The 25,615-nt window shown below is 47.3% G+C and overlaps 1 protein-coding gene across 4 annotated transcripts in view; it reads left to right on the forward strand.

Moving 5' to 3' along the window:
- The window catches only part of LOC119448875 (uncharacterized), a 149,699-nt gene that overhangs the window by 29,261 nt on the left and 94,823 nt on the right, over positions 1–25,615 (forward strand). The window contains exons 3-5 of one of the 4 annotated variants that reach the window (XM_037712087.2): positions 9,533–9,601; positions 18,605–18,655; positions 19,653–19,918. The exons of 1 other annotated variant lie outside the window; for it this stretch is intronic. In XM_037712087.2, coding sequence (XP_037568015.1) covers positions 9,533–9,601; positions 18,605–18,655; positions 19,653–19,906 — 374 coding nt within the window. In that variant the 3' untranslated portion in view covers positions 19,907–19,918. Of the gene's footprint in view, positions 1–9,532; positions 9,602–18,604; positions 18,656–19,652; positions 19,919–25,615 lie in introns of those variants that run through there. 2 more of the 4 variants (XM_049666033.1, XM_049666034.1) reach the window with 2 other exon arrangements.

Genomic DNA, 25,615 nt, shown 5'->3' on the forward strand with positions numbered 1-25,615 from the left:
AGTCGAGTAGTCCGCGGGCAGCCCCAGAAATTCTAGTCAGAAAGAAAGAAGGCACATGGCGATTTTGCGTTGATTACCGCCGCCTCAACGCCGTTACCAAGAAAGACGCATAGCCTTTGTCCCGGATTGATGATGCTATAGATTGCCTTTCTTCAGCCTTATACTTTTCTAGTGTAGACTTGCGGTCCGGATACTGGCAGATTCCGATGCACAAGGCAGACAAAGAAAAAGTGGCATTCGTTACACCAGACGAACTTTTCGAATTTAATGTGATGCCACTCGGGCTGTGTAAGGCGCCTGCAACTTTTGAGAGATTGATGGACAACATTCTGCGTGGTTTGAAGTGGGAAGACTGCATGTGTTATTTGGATGATGTGATTTCCGGACGCACGTTTTGTGAACACAACGCACGCCTCAATCGTGTGCTAGAGTGTCTAGGCAAAGCACGCTGGGTATTAAACTCCAAGAAATGTCGCTTTGGCAAAGCCAAACACTGGTTCTAGGTCACCTAGTGGACAAAGAAGGCATAAGACCTGATTCAGCAAAAACGGCTGCGGTCGAAGCCTTTCAGCAGCCTCGCTCAATACAAGAGCTACGAAGCCTCTTGGGCCTTTGCTCATACTTCCGTCGATTTATTCCCGGATTTGTTCACATCGCGCATTCACTGACGTGTCTGCTTGAGAAAGGCGTTCAATTTGACTGGACCCCAGAATGTGCGTCTGCTTTTCGTGACGTCCGTGTGTAGTTCCATTTGACGTCCCATTCCGCTCTGAAACACTTCGACCCTGCGGCTCCCACAGAACTACACACGGAAGCTAGCGGTATTGGCACCGGCGCTGTTCTTATTCAACACTTGGACACCAAAGAACACGTCGTAGAGTACGCGAGTCGCTCTCTAAGCAAGCCCGACCGCAATTACACCGTAACGGAACAGGAATGTCTCGCAGTGATTTTCGCAGTACCGCGCTTTCGGTGATACCTGTACGGAAGCCCTTTCACCATCATCACAGACCATCACTCTTTGTGCTGGCTCGTCAATCTGCGTGATCCATCTGGTAGGCTTGCACGTTGGACACTCCGTCTACAGGAGTACAACTTCGCCGTTTCCTGAGAAATCGGTCGACGGCACGCCGACGCAGACTGCCTTTCGCGGCTACTTCTTGCAACGACTGACTGTGACGCGGACAACTTCGACCGCTACATCGTATCCTTGGAGCGAGCGTTTCCTAATATAAATACCTTTAAGAATGAGCTTCAAAACGACGACATTTTAAAGCAACTGCTGGCTACCAAGAAGAAAGCCATAGCCAATCGTTTTTGCAGACGTGATGGGCTCCTATATAAGAAGAACTGTTCTACCACTTGCTCACAATATCTTCTGGTGGTCCCGAAAAGTCTACCTACTTCCATCTTGCGGGCTAGGCATGATGAACCAACCTCCGGTCGTTTGGGAGCAACTAAAACGCTTTGCCGTCTTCAAGAAAGATTTTACTGTCCTAATATCCATCAGACGATGCGGCAGGACATGTTTAGCTGCAACGAATGTCAACGTCACAAGCGTCCCACAAGTAGTCCTCCTGGTAGACTACACCCTGGGCCACCCCCAAGGACTCCATTCGAGCAAGTCGGCGTCGACCTTCTCAGTCCGTTTCCACGGTCCTCTAACGAATATCGTTGGATCGTTGTGTGCCCTAACCACCTGAAACGCTACTGTGAAACGGCTGCAATACCATCGGCTACTGTAGCCGACGTGTGCCTTTTCTTGCTACGATTTTTCATTCTGCGACCCGGGCCTCCTAAAGTGGTTATTAGCGATCGTGGGCGACAGTTAACTGCAGATGTGGTGGAAGACATGCTTCGTCTATGTTGTTCAAATTTTCTACCATCCACAAACAAACGGCCTTACGGAACGCACCAGCAGAACTCTCACGAACATGTTGTCCATGTACGTCTCAACAGATCACAATAATTGGGACAGTGTTCTACCTTTCTTTACTTATGCATTTAACACCGCCCAGCACGAAACTACCAGCTACAGCCCCTTCTTTCTGCTTTCGCCCGACCGCCACGTTATACCCTTGATACGATCTTCCCGTCTATGAACCACGATGATGCCTGCATATATGAGACCATCTGTCGTGCAGAAGAAGCCCAACGCCTTATTTGCGCCCTCTTGCTTCACAAGATCGCTCAAAGGCACGTTATGACCGCCGACACGTCACATATGATCCAGGTGACTTAGTGTGGCTATGGACGCCAACAAGAAAACGTGGGTTGTGCGAAAAACTACTGGCACACTATGTTGGACTTTATGTTGTTCTAGACCATATATGCGAATTGAATTACTGTATAGCGCTCCTCCATTCAAATGGTCGACGCTCTTCAACGACTGAAGTGACTCATGTTGCCCGCCTGAAGCCCTTTACCTATCGAGATACTGTTTGACTTGCCCGGTGAGCATCGTCTGCATGGGGGCATGTGTTACAAGCGTGAAAGTCTATTACTATTTGGGTATGTGCCTTAAGCTGTAGTGCGACACGCGATAAGAGGGCGTGGAAGAAAAGGACCTTTGCCTAGCGATCACGGAATCTAGGCTGGCGCTCAATACTGTCGGCTACGTCGTGTCCCAATAAACCCTCTCTAACAGAATAACCCGTAACAATATTATCCCACCTCTACTGGAAGGAATCGTTGCCGCAGCGCAGGCCCTTGCCCAAAAAGAAGCGATATTTTTTTATGCAGTTTTATTTTTCACCCAAATCTTGTATATGCGTTTCGATGCTTTCATTGTGAGCAGCTCTACGCAGTTGCTTTACGAATATTGCTATCAATATTAACAATACGTTTAGTAAATTATCATTCCTCAAGTTGTCTTCACGTGAGTCTACTTAAGGAGTGAGTACATTTGAAATCCAAGCAAGATTAGTAGTAGTAGCAGCAGCAAAAGTAGTAGCAACAGCAGTAGTAGCAAAAGCATAAGTTAATATTTAGTTCTAGTGGTAGAACAATTGTGCTGTATCTGTGCGATGTACAGAATCCTTTTGCAGGGAGAATTAGTGTCAAGTACATATAACGTGGAAATGCGGAAACCTGTAGTGCTGCATTGACTACACCGTTGCCTCAGAAACTCTCTGTGAACGACTACACCAAATGACGAAGTAATAGACAGGGAAACAATAGTGGGCAGCGCTGGGCAGCGATCATAAATTTTTAACCTTAAAATTGAGCGCGCACAAACAAACATGGTTGATAGATTCAACGGAAAAATGTTGGCCCGACTATTACTAACTGAATGAACAAGCGTGGTGTGAGCGCGCACAAACAACATGAATAGACTCACACTGAATGACTGCAGACAACGACCGTCCAAACGCTGGCAGCGCAAAGTACCTTCGCCCGCGCGGGCGAAGGTACGTGCGGTCTATCAACGGAAACTGAGCGCATAAAGGTCAGAGCCGTGTGGAGATAAGAGGACGGTGCCGGTCGAACGAACGACGAGCGCGGTTGTTGTGAAGCGTAGAAGTGCACCCCCCCATGCTCCCTCCGGCGCTGGCTTCCGCTTCCTGGCTTGCGCGTGGGAGGAGATAAGAGACTGGTGCGGACGAGCGGCGGGTTGTTGGCAGAAGAGTGCCCCCCCCCCCCCCCCCCCCCCTGCTCCCTCCGGCGCTGGCTTTCCGCTTCTTGCTTGCGCGTGGGAGATTGAGTGCGTTCGCTCTCCGTGATAGCGCGCGGTCCCCCCACGCTTCAGCTGGGGCATACGGCGCGGGCGAAGATTTTATCTATACGGAACGTCACGGCGACGGCGACGGCGACGGCGACGACGACGCCGACGGCAGAAATCCGGTGAAGTGTCCATATAATTGCTATCGCAATAAAGTATAAAGAATAAAATAGACGCACTTCCTACACCAGTCTGAGAATAACTTGTAGACGTCATGGAGCAAATGATAAGACAAACACGGGTAACAAATTGTTGGAGTGGAAAGAAAATAATTTAAGTGCCACACCAAGGGGGAAAAAAAGCTATAGAAGAACTACGCAGGAGACTAGGGGCGCTATAACGTAAAATGATTCCAAACTGTTTTGATTCCAAGTTGACGATCGACACTCGCTGATTGGCTCATATGTCTGAGGTCGCGCCCACTTTGCCTCTCCGTCAAGCGACGTCACGAAACCGCAAAAACCGACACGTCATCGTGAAGTTTACGCACTACTTATGCTAAATTATGCCGATCAAAACAGGAAACGTCATGGAATAACCGGCGAGTGCCCCGTTCCGCTTGGAATAAAATATGGCGGCGTTTTTGCTGGTGTTGGCGGCGGCGGCTCGTCAGCTCGGCCGGAGGCGCGGAAGGAGGGAGGCCGAGGACGCGTTTGACATGCCAGACGACGTGTTTCGGCAGCACTTTCGTCCGAGGAAGGAAACTGTGCTGTGGCTGTGCGACGATGTGACGCAGGAGCTCGAAGGCGTGCGATCAACAGCGCTGTCGGTGGAGCGACAAGTGTTGTGCGCGTTGCGTTTCTTCGCGACGGGCAGCTTTCAGGGTCCGTTGGGAGCGAGGAGACGATTGGCGTGACGGAGCCTGCGGTCAGCAAGTGCGTACGACGCGTGGCGGAGGCAATCGTCCACGCCGGGACCCGCAAAAAGTGGGTCCACTTCCTGAGGACGTCGGCGGAAAAGGCAGCCGTGAAAGAAGGTTTCCTTCGACGCGCGGCATTCCCGGCGTCATCGGCTGCGTGGACGGCAGCCTCATTGCCATCATCGCACCGAAGGGCGACAACAAGGCAGCATACAAAGTGCTCGGAAAGAGCAAGCTTAACAGCGAACAAACTGAGACCGTACTGCTGGACGTAGAAGCGGTTATCAATTCAATACCCCTATAACCTATACGCATACGGACGCTAGAGAGCCTTCTCCACTATGTACTGCTCATTTTGTGGTCGGGAGCTCATTTCTTGCCTCTCCAGAGCGAACCAGCAGTGACGAAGAAGCTCGAAGTGCTCAGGCTACGCGACCTCAGCAAGAAGTTGCGATACCGCCAGAAGCTCGTGGACCAGCTGTGGATCCGATGGAAGAAAAAGTACCTCCTCGAGCTGCGGGCACTTCACATCTACCCATCGCATCCTAGTAGCTGTCTACAAGTAGATGATGCAGTACTCATCGAGGAGCCTAACATGTCTAGAGGTATTTGGCCACTGGGACGAGTCGTGGACGTCTTCCCTGGTCAAGATGGAATCATCCGAGCCTGCCGTGTGAAAGCTCAAGATGGCAAGTTTATAAGAAGGCCAGTGCAGAAATTGTACAAACTTGAATTGCACAACGCTACTGGGGGGCGGGAGTATGTAGAAAAAGACGAATAAACGCGCGCAGGCGGGCACTGCGAAGGCCATGGGCGAGGGCAGCCACGAGCTGGTGCAAGGTGGTTGCGATGAGGGCAATCACCTCCCGCAAGCCCCTCATCTCCACCGCCAGCTGCTGCTGCACCGCGCGGGAGGCCCTCAGCTCCTCCACCAGCTGCTGATGATGATGCAAAAAAAGTGCACTTACTGCAGCTACCGGATACGAAATTACATTTTTCGTTTCACGGTGTTTATAAGGGTTACACTTTCAGCTCGGCTACTCTAGAGGGCAGTGAGAACGTATGCATATGACGTGAAAAGTTAAAGTGCAAACTGTATATGATCGGTTACCAAAATGCTACCAAGCCACCTTTGTCGCTAAGAAGTCAATGTCGGTGATAGGCTGAATTTACCTACAAAAGATGCACATGCTGTGGTGGTACATGCAACCATGGAAAGTTTTTGTAACTTGCGAAGTAACAGAATGAGAAAGCCCCTCACAGAGGGTACATAAGTACACGAACCAATGAACACTTGAGCCCAAGAAATCCTGATGCCACTCGTGAATAATTAGGTTGTAAGGTAAATTCAACTGCACACTAATCCCTTCTTTAAAAATGGCAACCTGGGTGAGTTGTACCTACCTGCCTGTTTTGATCAAGCAGCATCTGGTGGAAGCAGACGGCCTCCACGTTTGCTGCCTCCGTCAGATGCCCCTGCCTGGCGTATTCAGATGCTGCCCCGCGGGCTGCATCCTCCAGTGGCTGCTGCTGTCGAGGTAGCCTCCGGGGCTGATGCTGAGCTGACGGTCCTTAAAAATTAAATGGGCAAAGAGGATAAAAAATTTGTTGTGTCCTTGTATGTTGAACATTCACTGAATCATTATCATACGTGGAAATATAGGAAAATATTCCCCGGCAACAAACTGTAGGCAATATAAGCCTCACATTTTGATAAATAAATAAAGCGACACCACAGCAATACAAAATGCTGCACAAATATTCATTTCTACACAACTTGAACGCTACAGAAGCTGCATTACAAGTGGTATGAATAGTCAAACAGAATATGGTTTCGCCTTTCACAGTCACATTATAACAGGGACTTCTTGTGTTTCTTTGTAGGTGACTATGTGGAATAATTTTTTTTTTGTTTAAAAGGCCAGAACAGGCAGTACTTTGTTCTGAAGGCTTCGCACTGCGATTACTGTTAAAATGCCTTACGTGCAGTGCCACTCGTGCCCGGCTCTGTGCCCACAGAAACATGGGGTGGGGCTGCCGGGAGAGGCACGTGGGCAGCAGTGGCCTCCTCCTCGCTGGAGCTTGCCTGCTGCAACAACAAAGCATAGTAGACACACTGTGTGAGCGTGGCACCCGATGAATATGGTTTCAATACTGTTATTATTGCTTCAGTTCCATGAACTGTTTGCTTAGTGTATTCAGATTTGTTCATTGTGTACAGAACATGCTTAATGCATCAACTGACATACTCGTCACTACACATGCTCCATGGAGTAACGAACCATATAATCAATCACAGGACGTTTCTGAACAGCATTGGTTTCTTATGTTATTCTAGTGGGGCCAGAGTTTAATTTCTGCAAAGTATGGACATCATATGCTGGCATGTGTTCTTAATTGCAAGAAAACAGACATAAGCACACAGCATTAAAACATTCACCAGCTCTGAACATTGTAACTTCCCCAAACCGGTCCACATAGCAACACAAAACGCTATGCACCTCGCCGGATTTAAGCCAGGAGATGATCTGACAAGAGTATTGGATGTGCTGTCACAATAATATCGCACCTTGTCAATAAATTCATGATCAAAACGAGGTTGGACAGATGATCTGTTATCCCTATAAGCGGCAGACGCCTCCCAGAGCCTCTTGCGAATATTGCGAACCTGGGGTGATAAGTCTTCAGAAACACGGAAGCCAGTGTTTTTAAGTTTATTGCAATTTTTCCAACACGAGCACCTTATCCTGAAAATCCGAGAGCTTCATGATAACGAGACGCGCCCGGCCTCACAATATTATTTCTAAGTCTATGACACCTTTCTATGCGCGGACATGCAACCTTAAGTGTGTCCTGAAACCACTTTGCAACGTTGGTGGAAAGCGCCTGATAATTCTCGTTAGGGCGTTCACTCAGACCATGTATAATCATATTGTTTCTACGCGACCCGTTTCCTAAATTGTCATGTCTGCAAGAGAGAGTTGAGATAGCGCGTTTTAGTTGCTGAATTTGAGCACGTAGGTGATCATTCGAAATCTGCGCATCACTAGACGTTGAGGGTGATTCCAGATAATGTACACGGGTTTCCAAAGCCTCAAACCTTGCGTTGACAGATAACTGAAACATTTTGATTTCAGCAATATCCTGAACCAATTTCTTTTGTCATTCAGAAGTTCAGTAAACATTTCCGCAACCGTAGGTTGATTATTAAGGTCCGTCAACTGGGGTTGTGAAGCAGGATCGGGCTGAGGATGGGCGTCTGGACCTGGATTAGATTCCACACCTCCGCTTAGTAAATGTCTGCGGACGAAACTTAGGAGTACAGAATACAATGAAATATAGGCAAAGCCGTGATAGCGATCATGTGGGCGAGGAAACAGCAGCATACATCAGCCATCAGAACGGATGCACTGAAGACTGGCAAGGAAACATACCCGCATGATGAACAGACAGCGGATTAGCATGGTGCCCAGGCCGCTGTTGCCTCTCCCACTGATGAAGGAATCCACCGACGACGCTTTTATAGCCGTAAACCATGCAGACGTGGAACTAGGGATGTCGATGATTGGGCCGTGGAGTGTGACGTTAATCTTGTCCAGCGCAGAATCCGGGATGAGAGCCGAAGAAGCGAGAAGCAAACCGTCGCTGCTATCCGCAAGGAAGTTAGGGCAGTTCACACGTGCACTGTCCGTCACATCCATGACGCGGCGAGGGAACGATGACCAGGCCACACGCTGCGTGACGTCAGGGGCATGCGCGGCAGCATCCCCGAATATGGAGGCAGCAACGTAGCCGGCGAACTGCGTGATGAACAGACAGCGGATTAGCATGGTGCCCACGCCGCTGTTTCCTCACCCACTCTACAGCCTACAAGTTCTTACCGTAGGCTGTTGCCGAAGCCGGGGTTGTAACAGGCAGGCAATTTTCGGGTCCTCTTTCTTTTGTCGGAAAAAACTTTGCTCGTTAGATTCCGAAATTACGGCACCTGAGCAGAGATAACTCGCGGATTCGCGACCACTCGCCATAAATACGTGGGTGTCAAGATGACATCCAGCTGTGGGAAGCCTGATTTTGTGTTTCAAAGCAAACGTTTCCGTTTTGCCGCTCCTACGACTTGGCCGTGCCTCCGAAATGCAGCAGACAACTATACCTCCAAAACTGGCTGCGTAATGACACAGCGCCTTACCATGGTGTCCATCTTATCGGCTTGACCTCGCAACTTGGCTCTTGCACCCGTCGCAGATGACGTCACTTGCTACACACTGCGCGGCACCACGCATGCCCCGACCCTTCCGTACTGCACTCCAATGACGATGATTAACAATTTTAATGGAGAACATGTAGCAATATTCTTTCACATTGGTTAATTGGGTTCCTTGAAGAAACAGGCATTACTCGCGTGCGAAATCCCAATGCCGTTTTAGCTGAATAAGGAAATCCGACCAATTGCCTTAGATATATTTCCATTTATGGGCCATGTCTCGATTTCGGCTTGAAGCCGAGAAGTAATGAAGTTTTCTCTATCGGCGTATTTTCTTGACTTTGAATGAAGCTACAGATACAGAACGAAATGCAGCCTCATAATAAATTACTTATATATCATCCGTTTATATCATATGTCACAATATCCTATCATACGACTTATATAATTCCTTCTGTACACCATAGGTTGAAATTCTATCAATCTGAAGTAATATAATTCTCACTCTGATTGGTAATCTGAAGCAAAGCATTGAGCTACCATACACTGAACTAACGCATATCACAGGTGCATTTTCCAATTAATAGATTTAGCTAACCACTCTCTCTCTCTCTCTCTGAGTTGAGTTGCACAAGTTGATAGGTGCTGTGAGGTGAATAACTGCCAAGTCAGATAAGCCGTCTTTGTTAGCTATTGTGCAGACAATATTTAATTTATTTAACGTGCGTGCGACCTGTTGCTGTTTCACTAGGCTCTGTGGCGAAAGAACAACACATCGACCCGCACATCGACAGCAAAATTGATGTCATGTTGGATATGGGTAAGTGAGACCTAATATCGCCAAGAAATCACCTCTTGCAAAATACTTCATGGTAATAATGATCACGCAACAATTAGGCCTTTCTGCATTTTACAATCTTGTCGTACCGTTAATATTTCTCTAATTCAATGACCATCTTAGTTATACCTGCCATTCATCGCCTTTCAAAAAATAAATGTTACGCTACTCCCGAACGTTAATAACAAAAAGGCAAAGCTTTTTAACAGAAAAAGTGCAATAAGATTAAATACCAATAAAATACTTCTACGATTCGCAATCAATTCGAGGAATACATATGTACTATTTAGAATATACCCTTCCAACTAATGTTGTGTGCATTACAATGATGAGAGCCGGCACGTCGAAAGCCTATATGCAAACGCCAGTTCACTTGGACGTCTAAGTGCCTGCTGATTTCTTTTGAGCCAACAATGATCGAAGTAATATTCAAGGGGCGGAAACTATGTTACAGAAAAGTGTGCTGCCGAGGGATACAACTTCCTCAAAAAGTGCATCCACCGACAAAGAAATACGTGCTTTCCTCTACTTGATGAACATTAATTAAAGTGTAAACTTCAGCCTGCCTGCCAGGACCACCGCAGAATGTATAATGTTTCCTAGTTGCATTTTGTTTTCTGTTGTTCTTTTGCTCTCGCGATCTTCGCTGTCGCAGTCGTCGTCGTAGCTCCCTGTCACGCACGCAACGGGCATATCGACCTCGCACAGGTGTTGCGCTGTGCCGGCGCCGCTCCGAAACCCCTCTCCGAGCAAGCGCACGACATCATGCGCAGTACCGTTCGCAGAACGCACGCAGCGCGCATACCGGCCGCGCTCAAGTGTTGCGCCGGCGCCGTGCCGCTGTCGCTACACTTAGTACTGCAGTATGGAGGAGCGCCAACGTAAGCGCAAACGACGTGACTCTGATCCTGAGAAGCTGCTCAATAAAATCACATATGTAGATTCTACAATAAATTTACCAAGCATTTCAAGTGAAATTAGCGACAGCTTATGTAATACCATATTAAATTGCGTTCACTCGCCCTTCCTGTGCTAATAGCAGCGCGATCACTTGCATTTAAGCGATTCGGAGAACGCCCTTTAAAGCAGATGAGGGAAAATGTCCCAATGTATGTTCACTTGTTCTCCCGCACTTTCACCAGTGGCCACTGTGTTGATGCCAGTGCACTGAATGAGAACGAGTTGGCACATTGCAAGGGAGCAAGAATAATTAAAGCCGCTATGCGCTTAAAGCATTATCACGTTTTAAATCACCTGTCAACTGCTCACTACCATTCAAGACACCACATTCAGTCACAATATATTCGTCTGATACTTCTGCAGTTATTAGTACACTGTTGCCCTGTAGCCGTATTTTGTACTTAGACCTCCCCGCAGGAACCAATTTATGCAACTAATCATGCACGAATCCATTCCGCACTGCCATGGTTAAAATGGCTGTGTAAATAACCCATCACATGGACTCTAAGCAGCAAATTCTATGTACTTTTACCCTTCAACTTACTTAGTGCGCTGACATGCCTAAATAGAAGCTCCTCTGCTCTGTCTGATGTACGAGAGGAAAGTTTGTTGCACAAGGACCAAGAACCGCGGCATGCCCTGTTGCGCGAAGTACACGAATGGCGCACAAATCGAAAGAACCGCGCGCGCACTTATCAAGCACCGTACGTACACTGGCACACGCACGAACTCGGCAGACGGCCGCCTAAATGCCACGAAGGCCGCGGAGCGTAGCGTCCGACACCAGTCACAAACTGCAAATAATCGTGACTACCTGGATTAACAGGATATTTTACAACAAGGAGATTCACGATTCACATACGCAGCCTCCCCTAGCGAGTTATGCAGTGTATATGCGGTATCCATTCGCGAACTATAAAAACTATAAGAAGAAAGCTCCAATAAGCAGCGCAATATATCGCAACCATGCCGAGGTACCAAAGAAAATCGAATTTTCCCGTGTCACATTGTAAACGAAGTTCCTTTAAAGACCATGAAATACCAGTAACGTAAGATAAAACGGGCCAAAACACAATTGAGAGAACCTGAATAGCAAGCGATAACAGCACGGTGTGGTACGCAATATTCTATGGGTGCGCTGTATCACAAGGCAAATGAATAGGACGGGCAGTTGACCTCATCTCTCGCGTTACCATACCCGCAATGAATCATTAACAAAGAGCATGTATGTCAGTTTTCTTGTCTGCAACATTCTTGCGAAACGGGAAACTGAAATACCGCGATCACAGCTGTTTAGAGGATATGGACAAAGTGCGCAGAGACAGCAATTCCCGCCTTTCTTCGCATCCTGACAAACTTGATAGTTTCACTCCTGATGGCGGATTCCCGATGCCAGGCACACAAAAGCAACATTTCTTCTGACCTTCATCCTCATACTAAGCTTAACGCCTTACATACAACATCACTGAAAAGGCTCCTCACACAGCGACTCGAGAATCAAATTGAAGAGCAAATTAGTGCCCTCCACTCGGCGCTCTTTAATGCAAAACTAAGCTGCTGAACAAATTAAAACCATACAAACAAATCACTGCACGCGCAGTGTCGAGTAAGACAGCACAACACTGCAATACTTGCATGAGTGTAAAGGAAATCACGAGGACATTCGTCACACTTGTTTGTCGTGACGCGCGATGAGGAAAAGGACGCAAGAAAAGCAGCCGAACTCCTGATGGGAAAATCCAAACTACCTTTATGAAAACTAAAACCAAACTACTCTTACGAAAACTATAAAATCAAACTACCACCACACAGAACCTTACGCCACATGACACGACATACATACAAGGCTAGAACAGCTAGGGTTGATAGGAGTCCGAGAAAGAAACAGTCAAGCAAGCTCACGGTATGGTGTACATGAGACGAGGGCTTGCCGAAGTAAGGGGTGATGACGTGACGACGTCGGACACGCTTCGATGTTGGAGACGATGCGGAGCGACCGAACCGGACCGAAATGGAGACGACCGAACTGGAGACGACCGCTCACTGGCGCTTATCGGTCAGCCTGCATCCGAGCCGCAGTGCACGTTGCAGGAATGGTCAGCCTGACCAGCGCACAGCTTGCGCGCGAGCCGCAGTGCTCGGTGCATATGCAGCCATTAGCTAGGCCACGAACGGTGCTCCGCCGAACAACTGATCAAGGAGACTCCTTGCCCGCGATCCGCAATGCTCGCGGCAAGTGGTAGCATAGCAGGCCAAGCCCCGCTCCGAGCTGCAGTACTCGCGCTGGCGAACACCTTGGCGAAGGGCAACGGTCGGGCGGCAGCTGCATGGACGGCCGCGTTCCTTGGCGCCTTAATTGTGGGCGTCCGACACGCCGGCCTGCTGTCTTCCGTCTCCCGCTGACTAGCCGCGTGTCTCGCCACGAAGCATTTCGCCACGTGCTCGCCATACGTGGCCCAGTACCACTGGGCGATCGTTAATTTGGCGAGATCGCTCACATGCGCGGTCAAATCGCGAAAGAACCCGCGCGCACTTCGTCGTCATCGTTTCCTTTCACTCATCACAATGACAAAGGACAGCACAACCAAAAACAGGCAGAACACGACAGCGGCAGCCCAAACCAAGCTCAATTACGGCACTATGCACTGGCCAGTTTCACGCGGGAGCCGGCAGCCGCGGCCACAAGCTTGGACATCTACACCGTGGTCATGTGACCGATGTGACGATTGTATCGCCACCTTGCGTAAGGTTGGATAAATGACGAATTCTCCCGCCAAAAACGGCGCCGTCGAAACCCGGTACGCTAGGTAATTGAACAGATACGGTTAATCTTATGAAAACGTTTGCAAGACGTATTCACACCTCGTTTTCAAGCTGTCGTGCCTGCGACGTTTTTAAATCGTCGATTTTAGTCAAAAATCTGTTTTAGACGTTGAATCTATTAATACGACGTTTTGAAGACTTCGTGTGCTACCTGGGGTGATAGGGCCTTCACATTTTAATATAAGACCACTTATATTGCCTTTGAAAAAACGCCTTTCCCGCAATGCATTTCTGTTTAAAAGTGAAGCCGACTTTAAGGGGATCAGCGTAAGCTTGGTTATTGTAAGCTGGCTATCCCATGTTCTGTGTTGCAGTGAACGAAGCCTACTTGCCGTATGCGAACGATGCGATGCGAGTGGGTCCCGATAACGCTATCGCGTTCTACTCTTAAAGGCGAAACTTAAGCGTCCCCCGATTTTTTGCTTGTTCCTCTGATCCAATAAAGTAGAATCATTGAATCTGTCCAGCAGGCTGCTTCCTGAATTCTTTCGGTGAAGTTCCTTTTGATGTAGTCGCTTAGTCTTAATGCTATCACCGCTGCCATGGGCTTAAGTCTTGCTAAACTTAACTCTTTGATTAGAGCTACGCGGCTTTTCACTTTCAGTAGCCTTGACTTTTTTCCATCCTTGTACACTACTACCAAGTACGCAACCACTCCGTGTGCTGTTGGACTGGCATCTGCAAACACATGCAGCCTGTATCCTTGTACTATTTGATCCTTGCTTGTGTAGTATCGGAGCATTTCTAGAACTCGCAGCTCCTCCGTTTCAGACATCAGGTCCCTCCACTTGTCACATTCTTCTTCACAAAGAATACGACACGAAAAACGGACACCACGTGGGATCACGTGCGGTCTGTTTTCCACAGCCTCTGAATACCTATCTTTGTGCGTATAATAAGAGCTAATAGCAAACCAAGCGGATGAAATATCTTTGCTGCTGCTTGCAACAGTGTCGTTTCGTTTAAGTTTGTTGTTGCTGGTAAGGGCGCCCACTTGTCCACAGGGGAGGATAGCACGTCTATTAATGATTCCATATCATGCCAAGAATCACTGTGTATGCTTTCGGTCGAATCTCCTTGTGAGCATCGTTCTTGTTATTTTTATCTATTATTTTGTTTAATCCCACTTCATTGAATGTCCCTTTTTTTAGTTCATCGCTGCCTCTTTGAACACTTTCGTAGTACCCGTTTGAAGAGCTTGACTACGCCATAAAACGGTGCTGCCCCTAGGATTACATCATCCACGTTAATCGCCTTCTGTATATAGTGTTTCCATTGTACCTGGAAATCATTCAGCCCTTTGTTTCCGATGGTGCTTGATTGTAGCTGCCAGAAGAAACGTGCTCGGTGTTGTACCGAAAGTTGCTCTAGTAATGCGCCAAGTCTGTATTTCATTAAGCCGCTTTCCGTCAGCGTCATGCTTCCACCACAGAAACCTGATGGCATTCTTCCTCTTCGGGGATTGAAATTTGTAGACAGTACTCTTCAACATCTCATATATTAGGGCCACTTTTTTCATTTAGAAGGTTGATTAGCAGTGACAGCATGTCTTCATTTATATTAGGTCCTGCCTCCAGATTGTCATTTGATGACATGCCTTTCCGCGTGTCTGAAGAGGCGTCGAATACTACACGAACTTTTGTCGTGGCTCCGTCCTCGGTATGTAGTAACACAGCGTAGTCAGTGGTTCTGAGTATTCCTGTACCTCTTCCGTGGCTCCCAAGGTCATATATTCTGAGATCGCTTGATCGCAGCGGTGTAGCATCTTTTCGTTTTTCTGTAATCTTTATATTGATGAGTCTTTTCATTACTGTTTCCTTCTTAATTTTGATGTTAACGGTTAAAAACTAAGAGACGCTAAAAAATTAAATTATGAGGTTTTACGTGCCAAAACCACGACATGATTACGGGGCACGCCATAGTGGGGGACTCCGGAAATTTGGACCACCTGGGGTTCTTTAACGTGCACTTAACGTGCACCTAACGGATGTTTTCACATTTCGCCTCCACCGACATGCGGCCGCCGTGCCCGGGATTTGATCCCGCGACCTGGTGCTCAGTAGCCCAAACGAAGAGATGCTACTTCGCTACGATGAAGCGCTTTCTTTCAGCGGCAAGCAGACTTGATAGCGACCGTTTAGTTGTACTACCATATTCTCGTATTCCATAATTTCAGTTTCTGAGTTAGTGCAGCTATGTTGTGTTATCCCCATTGATTCCAAGCTCCAGTACCTCTGTAGCTCTTGCTAAAGTTTTGTGTCGGCAGCTTCAACCTTCTGAACCACAAGCACTTGATTTTGGGATTGAATTAATTTCGTTTTAGTTTGCTTCCATGGACCTTGCAGTATCCAACCAAGTATTGTTTCCAGAGCCATCAGTCTGCATTCGATTCTCTGTGTTCAACCATTGAAAAACTCCCAATTATAATCTGAGCTGATGAGCAGTCCTATGGCGTCTGTTGCAGTCGTCTCGGTTCTGTGATCCGCCACTTGTAGCATTGGTTATTTCATTTTGTCGTTGAGTTTCCGATTTGGAGCAGGTAGACAACGTTGAGATATGACGTAGACTTGTAGAGCTCCGATAACTATGGCTAATTTGTTTTCTCACGTCGCTATACTTACTTGCACAACGTCCAATAATTTGAATTTTCCGTATCCGAACGAACCAATCGTTGACCTTTCTTGTCGTACTATCTTCGAACGTATTTCTTTTGCTAATCCAGCTTAAATAAATGTCCACTGGCTTAAGTTTTCCAATAACACAAGGCCAAGTCGGCCACCCTTTTCTCCCTTTATCGAAGCTGCAGCTGTCTACAGAAACACGAAATTATGCTTCAGATTTTGAGGTGCGTGTAAAGTAGACGTCGTCGCTTCTGCTTGCGCTGTTGTAACTTGCTCTGCTTTGCTTGCCTCACTGCTCTACCCACTCATGTCGTCCTTTGCATTGCTTTCATTTCACTATCGCTCTCCAAATTTGTGCCGTGTGTTTTGGTCGGGTGAATCTGAAACATGCTCTATCCTCGGCGATAATGGCTTTTTCCCGTCATTGTAATGTTTCGATAACAATGCTCAGTTGCGTGGTTGTTCTGCTTGCATACCAGGTAGCTTCTGTTTTCTGAACTGCAACAAACTGGTGGCTCTCCCGTAATCTAGAGTAGATGTAATAATAGCAGATGTAAGAGAAAAAGATGTTGCTACAGACAAAGGTGGCCCAGAATGGGCAGAAATGTGGGTTCGTATGTTTCCAGGCTGAGAGGTATGCCAACAGACCAAACGGCGTCCCGGGTGTCAACATGGATACCTTACCCATATCACGCCCCCTGAGAAAATTTTCCACATTGTGGGAATAGATCGTATCGAGCCTTTTCCAAGAAAGGCAGCGGGTAACCAATACAGTATACTCGTTGTGGATCATTTGTCAAAGTTCACAGAGGTCGCTGACGTACCGTCGCTTGCCGTCAGCTGCGTCATAATGTTCCTACGCGACCGCTTCGAATGGCGACCCGGCCTCCCTAGAGAACCCTCTCCGGCAGGTCGACCACGTTTCGCAGCTGCGAACTCCGCACTTATCTACATTTAGGTTGGGTTGAGCACCACTTCGCGTCAACGTACCACCCACAAGCGAATGGTCTGACACAGAGTTCGAACCAAACTATCCAAGCTCGACTCGTACCTTATTGTCAAACAACAATCCAGGTGAAGCCGATTGATAAAAGCACTTTCAGGCGGCTGCATACGCAATTAACACAGCATTACACAACTCCACAGGCACTTCCCCTTACGATATTGTGTACGGCCAACTTCCAACGCTTGGCGCTACACTCAGCTTGGACACGCCTGTAAAAGTGGGACGTTCCATTGCACATTAGACGCTTTGCCGCAGCAGCCCGCCACAGTTGCGCAAGAGGATTGTACAACAGGCGCGAAAACGGTACCATGACCGCCGCTACCGTCCGGAACCGCAATGCAATATCGTGCGACGAGGTGTGGGTGCAACGTGGTGCACCATCACCTTTAAAGAAATTAGGCGCACAGTTTGAAGCACCCTTCATTATTACCGCACACGTGGGCAAAAACAGTTGGCGTGTGTGGTCCGCAGCATCTGACTGGCACGCAGACAAGATAAAGCGATACACCTTTCCTGTGAATGTGCCACGTATTAAGAATTGCACCCGTCGGCAAACCTAAATACTGCGTCACGGCGCAGTTTCGTCAAGGTCACCAGCCAGCACAAACACCTAAGGCACTCACCTCATTAAACATGCAGCAGCTTCTGTGAAAACGCGTGTAGCTTTCGCGTTCTAACGATTCCTCTGAAAGAGGGATCAACCATATTTTTAATGGTAAATCGCAGTCCGTTTATTTTATAGCTGTGCTTTCCTTCGCAAGAAATTGAACCGAACGAGTTGATCCAGTTTTCATTTAAGTGGAACCGTGTTTGGGTATTACAAGGTTCAGAAGGTCGACTGAAAGTATTGGAGAGATATATTTTGAAGACGGAGAGTTCGGCCGGATAAGGTGAGAATCTGGTTTACCAAACAGCACAGCCGGATAAATAAGGAGTATAGGTCGATTCGACGAATTTCGTTAACGAATTAGATCGCTTTGCAAATTCCGTGCTTGAACGTTCCTTGTATGTATATTTTAAGGGTGTGTGAGTCAAGATAGCGCGGTCTCATAGGTACAGACCCACGTGTCGTGAGGGTTCGTCGTGCGTTGATGTTGCTCAGCTGCACGCTTCTATAGAAGATATACCCGCTAGTCCCAACACTATAGCCTTTCAGTTTGAAGATAGTAGGAGCATCACACACCAGATTTTGTCGGTTGGCAGGCGGCGAGTGTCTCAGCAAATAATCCTTGATTGGCGACACGAACGATTGGCTTAAAATTTCCGTTGTTCAAAGTACATGTTGCGGCAATGAAGTGTCTTGTCTTTTCTGTGCTGCGTTGGAAACAGGTGTTTCGCTTCACGGCTTCCAAACCTTGTGTATCTAAGACACACATTTACCTGAAACTGGCTGCATATATTTGGATCCGACGACCGTGAGTGCTCTGGACGCTACCAATGTCATATGATATTAAACTTTTTTCGCCACGCATTCACCTTTCCGTGCCTATTCAATGTCAGATATTTTGTTATAGTGTCAAAGTCCTTTTTTCACACGCAGCAGATGTAACTAATGCAAGTTTTATCTGTTTTTAGCTCCGGGCCCCAATGATGCAATTGACAAAAAACCAGAACCAGGATATAACGGTGAGTACAGCCTATGCAACGTCTCAGTGGCAACATTCATCCAAATATAACGCTGACATGGCGAAAACGTGGTTCTTCATAACGGGTTATCGTCAAGCGTCAAGTGCTTAGTAGCTACTGTTCGTTCGCCCTTAATAGAGCTTTGGCGTATTTGCTTATTTTACTTTTAGTAAACACACTAATTGCACTCTTTTCTGAGATTGGTTTTTTTAGCAAGCAAAATTTTTTTCCAGTGATATATGTGCGACTAGTAGGCGGTCGCTTACCTTTACTAGAAATGTAAGAACACTTCAAGCCGTAAGTATACTATAAAACGTGCAATACTATGGTTGATGTCCTAGAAGAAATATTTTGGGATCATTGGTTAAATTGTTTTCTGTCTCTGAGAGCAAATACATTTTTCATTTAACAATGTCATTGCACATAAGTAGCTACAGAGGAGTGCCAGTGCCTTGTGCGTCTTATTATAACGCAGTTGCACATAATTTAGCAAGCATGCCTTTAAGATATAGTGCTAAAGGAAATTGTATTATAATATTCATGTGACTACGTAGCCAAACTTACGATTTCACGTTTCAATAAAGGATCGTTAATTACCATGGGTCTGCACATGTGCGCGTCTTATTGGCTCTAATGAAGATGAGAAAAATGTTGGAGCGTGAGGACAATATGCATTTTATTGCGGCCAGCAGCTGCACTGCAAGAACGCTTTCCGATTTAAGATGAAGCCGTGGGTAGGAAGATCCTCTCATTAGCTTGTGCTACCAAATATTATTTTTTAGTATCAAGATATTCTCGCATTATTACCGGAAAAACCCAATTGCTTGCTAAAAATGCTGAGCTGTACGTGATAATTCATTCACCAAATTATCCAACAGGTTTAGTAGCCATCGTGCGATTTCCCGCCAGACTTTCTTTTTTGCGCCGGCAAGTACTTTAGAAATAGGAATTTTACTGAGCCTCCAGATTATACTGGTATACATTTTATCTTCTTTAGGAACTGGCATCTCGGGTGCCCCACGTTCAAAAGGAACTCTGACCACGCAATTGCAGTGCGGTGACTGCAGCTGCAAGCTTCCTATAGATATAGCAGATTATGGACCAAAACAGGGCTGCACTGCAAAGGTGCAAAAATTAATTTGTTCTTGCAAGAGGAGCAGCTGCTCTATCAACCAAGTTGCGAAGTGCCTGCAAACTTTCGCCTCCGATAAATGTAAACAGAACGATTGGTTACGAGCCACTTGCTACTAATCTCGCAATAAAGACCTGGTTATCAAACTCTGGAATTATTGCGTCTTTTTTTGGCTTCCACGCCGAATTTCTCAAGCAATATCACACACATATGGAGGAATGCCTGTAGTCCAAAGACAGGATTATATTCTCGTTGAGGGCGCTTCAATTCAAAAGTTGTCGCAGTTTCACCTGAAAGGCGAAGCACCAATTGCGATAGCAAATTTGTAGAGAGCTATACGGAGTAATGATAGTAGCTTTATCAGCTGTATAAACTTGGACATGCAGCAGCACCGGCAACACGCAGAACTGTTGTCGACGCCGTCGGCGTTTTGCCCGCGTTCGCACAAAATGCGTGCGGCGTTGGTGACTGTTGCCGGAGCCTCTGATATAAATAGGCACTTGGTGCCGCAGCTAAACGTCGCCTCCATTCCCTCCCCCTCCCCCCCACGGCCTTTCGTGCGTCAGAAGAAGGCGCGTTTGCTCTACATATATGGTGATTGTAAAGGAGGAAAGAGACGCCTACTTCTGCAGCCCTTAAGGGAGCACGGCACAAAACGCGCGTTTGTTCTCCGCCGTGCGTTCACTCCCCGATAAGTGGTTCTTGAGGGAAAGGGAAAGGTTGGCGCTATCTTCTGCAGCCCTTGAGGGAGCACGGCTCAGCGCCAATACTCCCCGTGAAAGCGCGCGTCCCTCGCGCCCTTTCACTCGCACATACAGCGTTCGGCGGCGCGCGGCGCTGAGCCGTGCTCCCTCAAGGGCTGCAGAAGATAGCGCCAACCTTTCCCTTTCCCTCAAGAACCACTTATCATATCATCGGCGACGATTTCATCTCCATTGACGTCATACGGAACCTCACGGCGACGGCGACGGCAGAAATCTGCTTTGGAGTGTCCATATAATTGCTATCGCAAGAATAAAGATTAATCAGAATGCTATAGTAGTCGCGATATACGGCGCTATAGACCGTCGCGCGTATACGAGTAGCAGAACGCACGGCAGCACGCAACAAACCCTGAGGTGCAATCTATCGTTATTTCGCGCGTCTTGCGGAACGCGGTGTTGGCGCTGCAATCGGGAGCGCGCTTAGGGCGCTCCGCTGCGAGGCTCCCCCCCCCCCCCCCGTGGAGGAGAAGGACGTTTTATTGGGTGCGTTTCGCACCGATTCAACCGTTTAACATTCGGGAAGCGGAACCAAAACAGATGAGTTCGGCATGTACGCAGGTGTTACGCGGTCGATCGCTACACCGTCCGTTCGGCCGTTTACTGTCACAGTGAAGGTCTCGTCGGTACGCCCAAGCTCCTTGAAAGGGCCTTCGTACGGTGCCGTAAGAGATGGCCGGATGTCTTCGCGTCGCACCAAGACGTGACTTGATGAAGCAAGGTCTCTGCTTACGAAGAAATCGTAGTTGGACGGTTGTCGTGCCGGCGTTGGTCGCAGACGTTGACACAGGTGCCGAAGCTACTAGATGTAGTCAGGCAGTGACAGGTCGGGGGCAGGAGCTGGGCAGAAGAAATCACCGGGCAGGCGAAGGGAGGTGCCATACACCATTTCAGCTGCAGTGCACCCGAGCTCTTCTTTAATGGCCGAGCGAATTCCGAACATTCACGAGGGGAAGCTCGTCAACCTACGATACAGTTCGAGCATTGCAAGCGATGAGTGCAGAATTCAACTGTCGGTGCAGTCGTTCGGCCATTCCATTTGCGGAGGGGTGGTATTCCGTTGTGTGGACATGCCGTACACCAAGGATACGTGTCAGTGTTCTGAATATTTTGGGCTCAAACTGACGGCCACGGTCCGTAGTAACAATACCGGGGCAGCCGAAGCGAGAGATCCATCCGGAAACGAAATATGAGGCTACGGTGGATGCCGTGATGTCGTGAAGCGGTAACGCCTTTGGCCAGCGTGTATAGCGATCCACACACCTGATTATGTATAGCTTTCCCTGCGATGACGGGAATGGACTGACGATGTCAATGTGCACACGGTCAAAGCGACAGTCTGGCGAGCGGAAGGTTTGAAGGGGAGATTTGGTGGGTCGGCGTCGTCTTCTCACGTTGGCACTGCAAGCACTCACGAGCCCAGCGGCGGACGTCTTTGTTGACGCCGGGCCACACAAAACGAGACGTGATGATGCGTTGAGTGGCGCGGATGCCAGGGTGGCTTGTTTCGGGCAGCTTAGTGAAGATTTGACGATGATATGCAGGCGGCACACAAGGGCGCGTGCGGCCAGAAGAGACATCACACACAATTGCACCAGAGGAGAAAGGCAGCGGCACATCAGAGAGCGAGAAAGAACTAGAGATTGCGCACAAGTCGCGAAGTTCACTATCACTACGCTGTGCCTCTGCAATTGCCTCGAAGTCCACAGCATCAGAAGTTACGTCACTTACGCGGGAAAGGGCGTCGGCAGCAGCTTTGACGGGGCCTTCGATGTACCTTAGGGCAAAGTGAACTCCAAAATGAAACTTAGATGCCGAATTTGCCGGTATGTATAAGCACCGTGGCTTCCACGGAAAGCGAATGTCAGAGGTGAAGTATCCTTTCAACCCCTGACATTACATATAACATTATCTTAAAAGCAGGCAACTGGCCGATGAACGCTTGTGTTCTACCTTGAGGCACGAAGGCTACCAATGTTGAGACATTTGCATTTTATAAGCGACGAAAATCAGGGGAACCATGGGGCTCAATTTTTTGTTAGTAACAAGCACGTGATGGCAACAGAAAACGAAGCAACAATGGCTGTATAGAAAAATGGGCTAGAGCTCACGACAGAAATTAGAAACTCACAGTACCAATTCTTTCACTACAGTTTATTGTCTCAAGACAACTGGAAGCAAATTTTGTGAATTATACTTTTAGTATGTCTTTTGCGGCAGCAAATTTAAATGCGTGTAATACTTTGTGGTAACTTGGAACATTTTAATGTTTAAGCATCTCCATACCTTAAATCTGTGGACAAGCTTTGCCACCTTTTTAGAAGAATAATTATCTGGTGTCGTACATGACTCAAACCTCTATTAGGTAAAGCCACCTTCAAAGGAGCAGAAGCATGCCCTTAGCAAATTGATATACATATCAGGTTTAGACTGAGCAAACTGAGCAGTATTTGTGGCCACTTACTTTCAACAAGGCAGAAACAGGGCAACACGTAGGAACTGCGGTAGTATACTTGTTGAAGGCACGAACGAATAAATTATCCTGCGATCACTGCGAGTCTTGCGACAACCGTTTCGTGCTCCTTCGAATTTTGAGATCACATCGGCCACAGCTCCAATGCGCAACCGGTTGTTTTTACAAGTGTCAGCTCGCCTTTGCTTCAAATGCATCGCGGCAGCTCGGCAACAAATGCCATCAAGGCCAGCACCCCGCAATGTCCGCAATTTCAACTTCCAAGCAAGTGCAAAATACAAAACTTAAATGCGCAAAATGCGCGCGCGAACGAGGCGCGAGCATTGTTGTCTGAGTTCGAGAGTAGGTATTTCAAAAAGCAAAACACAAACAACAATGTGAGGTCACATCCAGCAAAGGAGCTTTGTTCTCCTTTCTCACATTCTCTCAGTTCACGTATGCGTAGCGACCACGGAGCCCTTGGGGGAAACGTTTAGGTCGAAACTGCAGTAGTCCAAGAACGTTGGTCCCGGCCACGTCTCTTTCCCTAATAAAGGAACCGGAGGACTTGCTGAAATCCGATGACTCTTTCTTCAATACGTAATGTTAAACCGCGTTTCATTCTACAGAATGTGCGACCTTCAGAAATAGATGGCACCAGCGCGAATGTGCTGCTCCAAAAGAAACTTTTGCTGAAAGTGTACTAATAGCATGGCTCTGGCGCGTAAACACTGTGCTCCTATAAGACTTTTCAAACTTCGGGGGCTCTATTTTATGCGTGGATGATAGAACTGCGTAAATTGTAACACTTCGGAAACAAAAATTTTTTTGTCTCCGAAAATTCTATATTAGTCTTTGCCGATGTCTTCTGATTTGATGTTGTGTAAGATGGCGTACGAGTAGCCACAGACCCGCCGATATACTAAGCAAGAAGTTTTTAATCAACCGACGTTTCCTTTGGGGGCCCTGCTAGTAGTCAAGAGTTCCCGTTTTTCCCTCGTGATCGCGCGCATGCGTCTTCTGTCTTGACACGCACGATCTTGCGATAAAAGAAAATCACCGCCCATGCATTCCGTACAGTTGGTTAACCAGCGAAGATGAAATGTGCGGCCCCAGTCTTTATCCCGGGGTTATAGCCGACGGTACATTAAAATATTTCTCAATTATTGGTTATGTCTGTGTTTCTTAATGAGGTTACAGACACGTTCGTCTGCGAAGGATACAACGACTTCACTGATGTTATGCCCGCAGTCCGCCGTTGTCGCATTGCCGCTCGCGATTCAATGAAAAATAAATTGCTTCCAAATTAAATCTGTTCGTCACGTAAGACAATGAAGGGCTCATACCCCCGTAAACGCGGCCAACCCCTTACCATGACCGAAGAGAAGTGAAATTCTACGCTGAAATGATAAGCGGCAACAGAGCCAGCTGTGGAAGAAGACGACGATGCTAGAGCCATGGCTGATGATTAGAGACCAGATTTTAGGCAAATGCCTTTTTTGTTCCCTGCGTTCCTATCGCCCCATTATGATATATGAACATGAATTACAGGCTAAGAAGGGCTTTTATAGTGTTTTTATAGTGCCTATAAATGGCTATTTTGGCGTTTTTGCCTAAATGCCTATAAATGCCTATAAATGCCTATTTTCAATATCGGCGCCTATATGAACACTCTATAGCCTCAAGTTTCGCTTTCGAGTGCAGTTAGAGACCATTATTCATGTTACCGGGCAACATTGACTGTTCGGAACTCTATGGGGTTCATCCTAGTCATCTAATGCAACGAACTTTCGGAAAACAACCTCTAGCAGCGGGAAATGGGACGCGCCGCGGTTGGCGAATGCGAAACCGCGGAGAGCCGTCAGGGGAAAGGAGAATACAGAGCAAAAGAAGAAAGAAAAATGTGATGCGCACGCGGCTTTTCTTTTGTTTGTAATTTACTTTTTAAGGTGTTCACTGCCGTCGAGCGTTCCTTCTCAGCACAGAAGATCATTCTGATGGACAAGAGGTACAATTTTGAATCCAAAAATTTAGAGGTGGTGGTATTTTGCTATTGTTTCCACAATCTTCACTGATTCTTTGACTACGTTCCACGTGCTCTCCAAACAGATTTCTTCAAACACGTGCACTTAAAATGGGCGGAAGTGTATTTCGCAGTGTTGGGGCGTTTTGCCTGTGCAATTCCGATAATGTCATTGTATATGAGAAAATTGACAGGGTTGTACCTAACAGACCTTATCTAAGAACATGTTAATTTCTTAATAAATTGTAGTCTCTCTTGCATTTATTATTTGTCATTTTTTGTTATGTCTTACCTTAATTGCGTCAGGCAGATATAAAGTAGCGCCTATTTTAAATCAGTATTCCCATCTTTCAAGTATTCTTTTTCATGCTTGTTTCACTTTATGCAACGCTCGAGTACAGAGGCCATTCAACATTAATATGAGCAGTGTGCTTGTTGAATTACGCCAAATGATGATCATTAGTCCAGCCGTTTTATGGGATAATTGCACGGCTATGTTCAACTGTTGGCGCCTTTGTGCCATCGTAAACAATAACATTTCTTGTTTTCCTGGGGTAGATACAGGTCGCGCACATCTTCGTTTGAAATTATT

Source organism: Dermacentor silvarum, chromosome 4 (assembly GCF_013339745.2).
Source record: "Dermacentor silvarum isolate Dsil-2018 chromosome 4, BIME_Dsil_1.4, whole genome shotgun sequence".
In the NCBI taxonomy this organism is placed as follows: Eukaryota; Metazoa; Arthropoda; class Arachnida; order Ixodida; family Ixodidae; genus Dermacentor; species Dermacentor silvarum.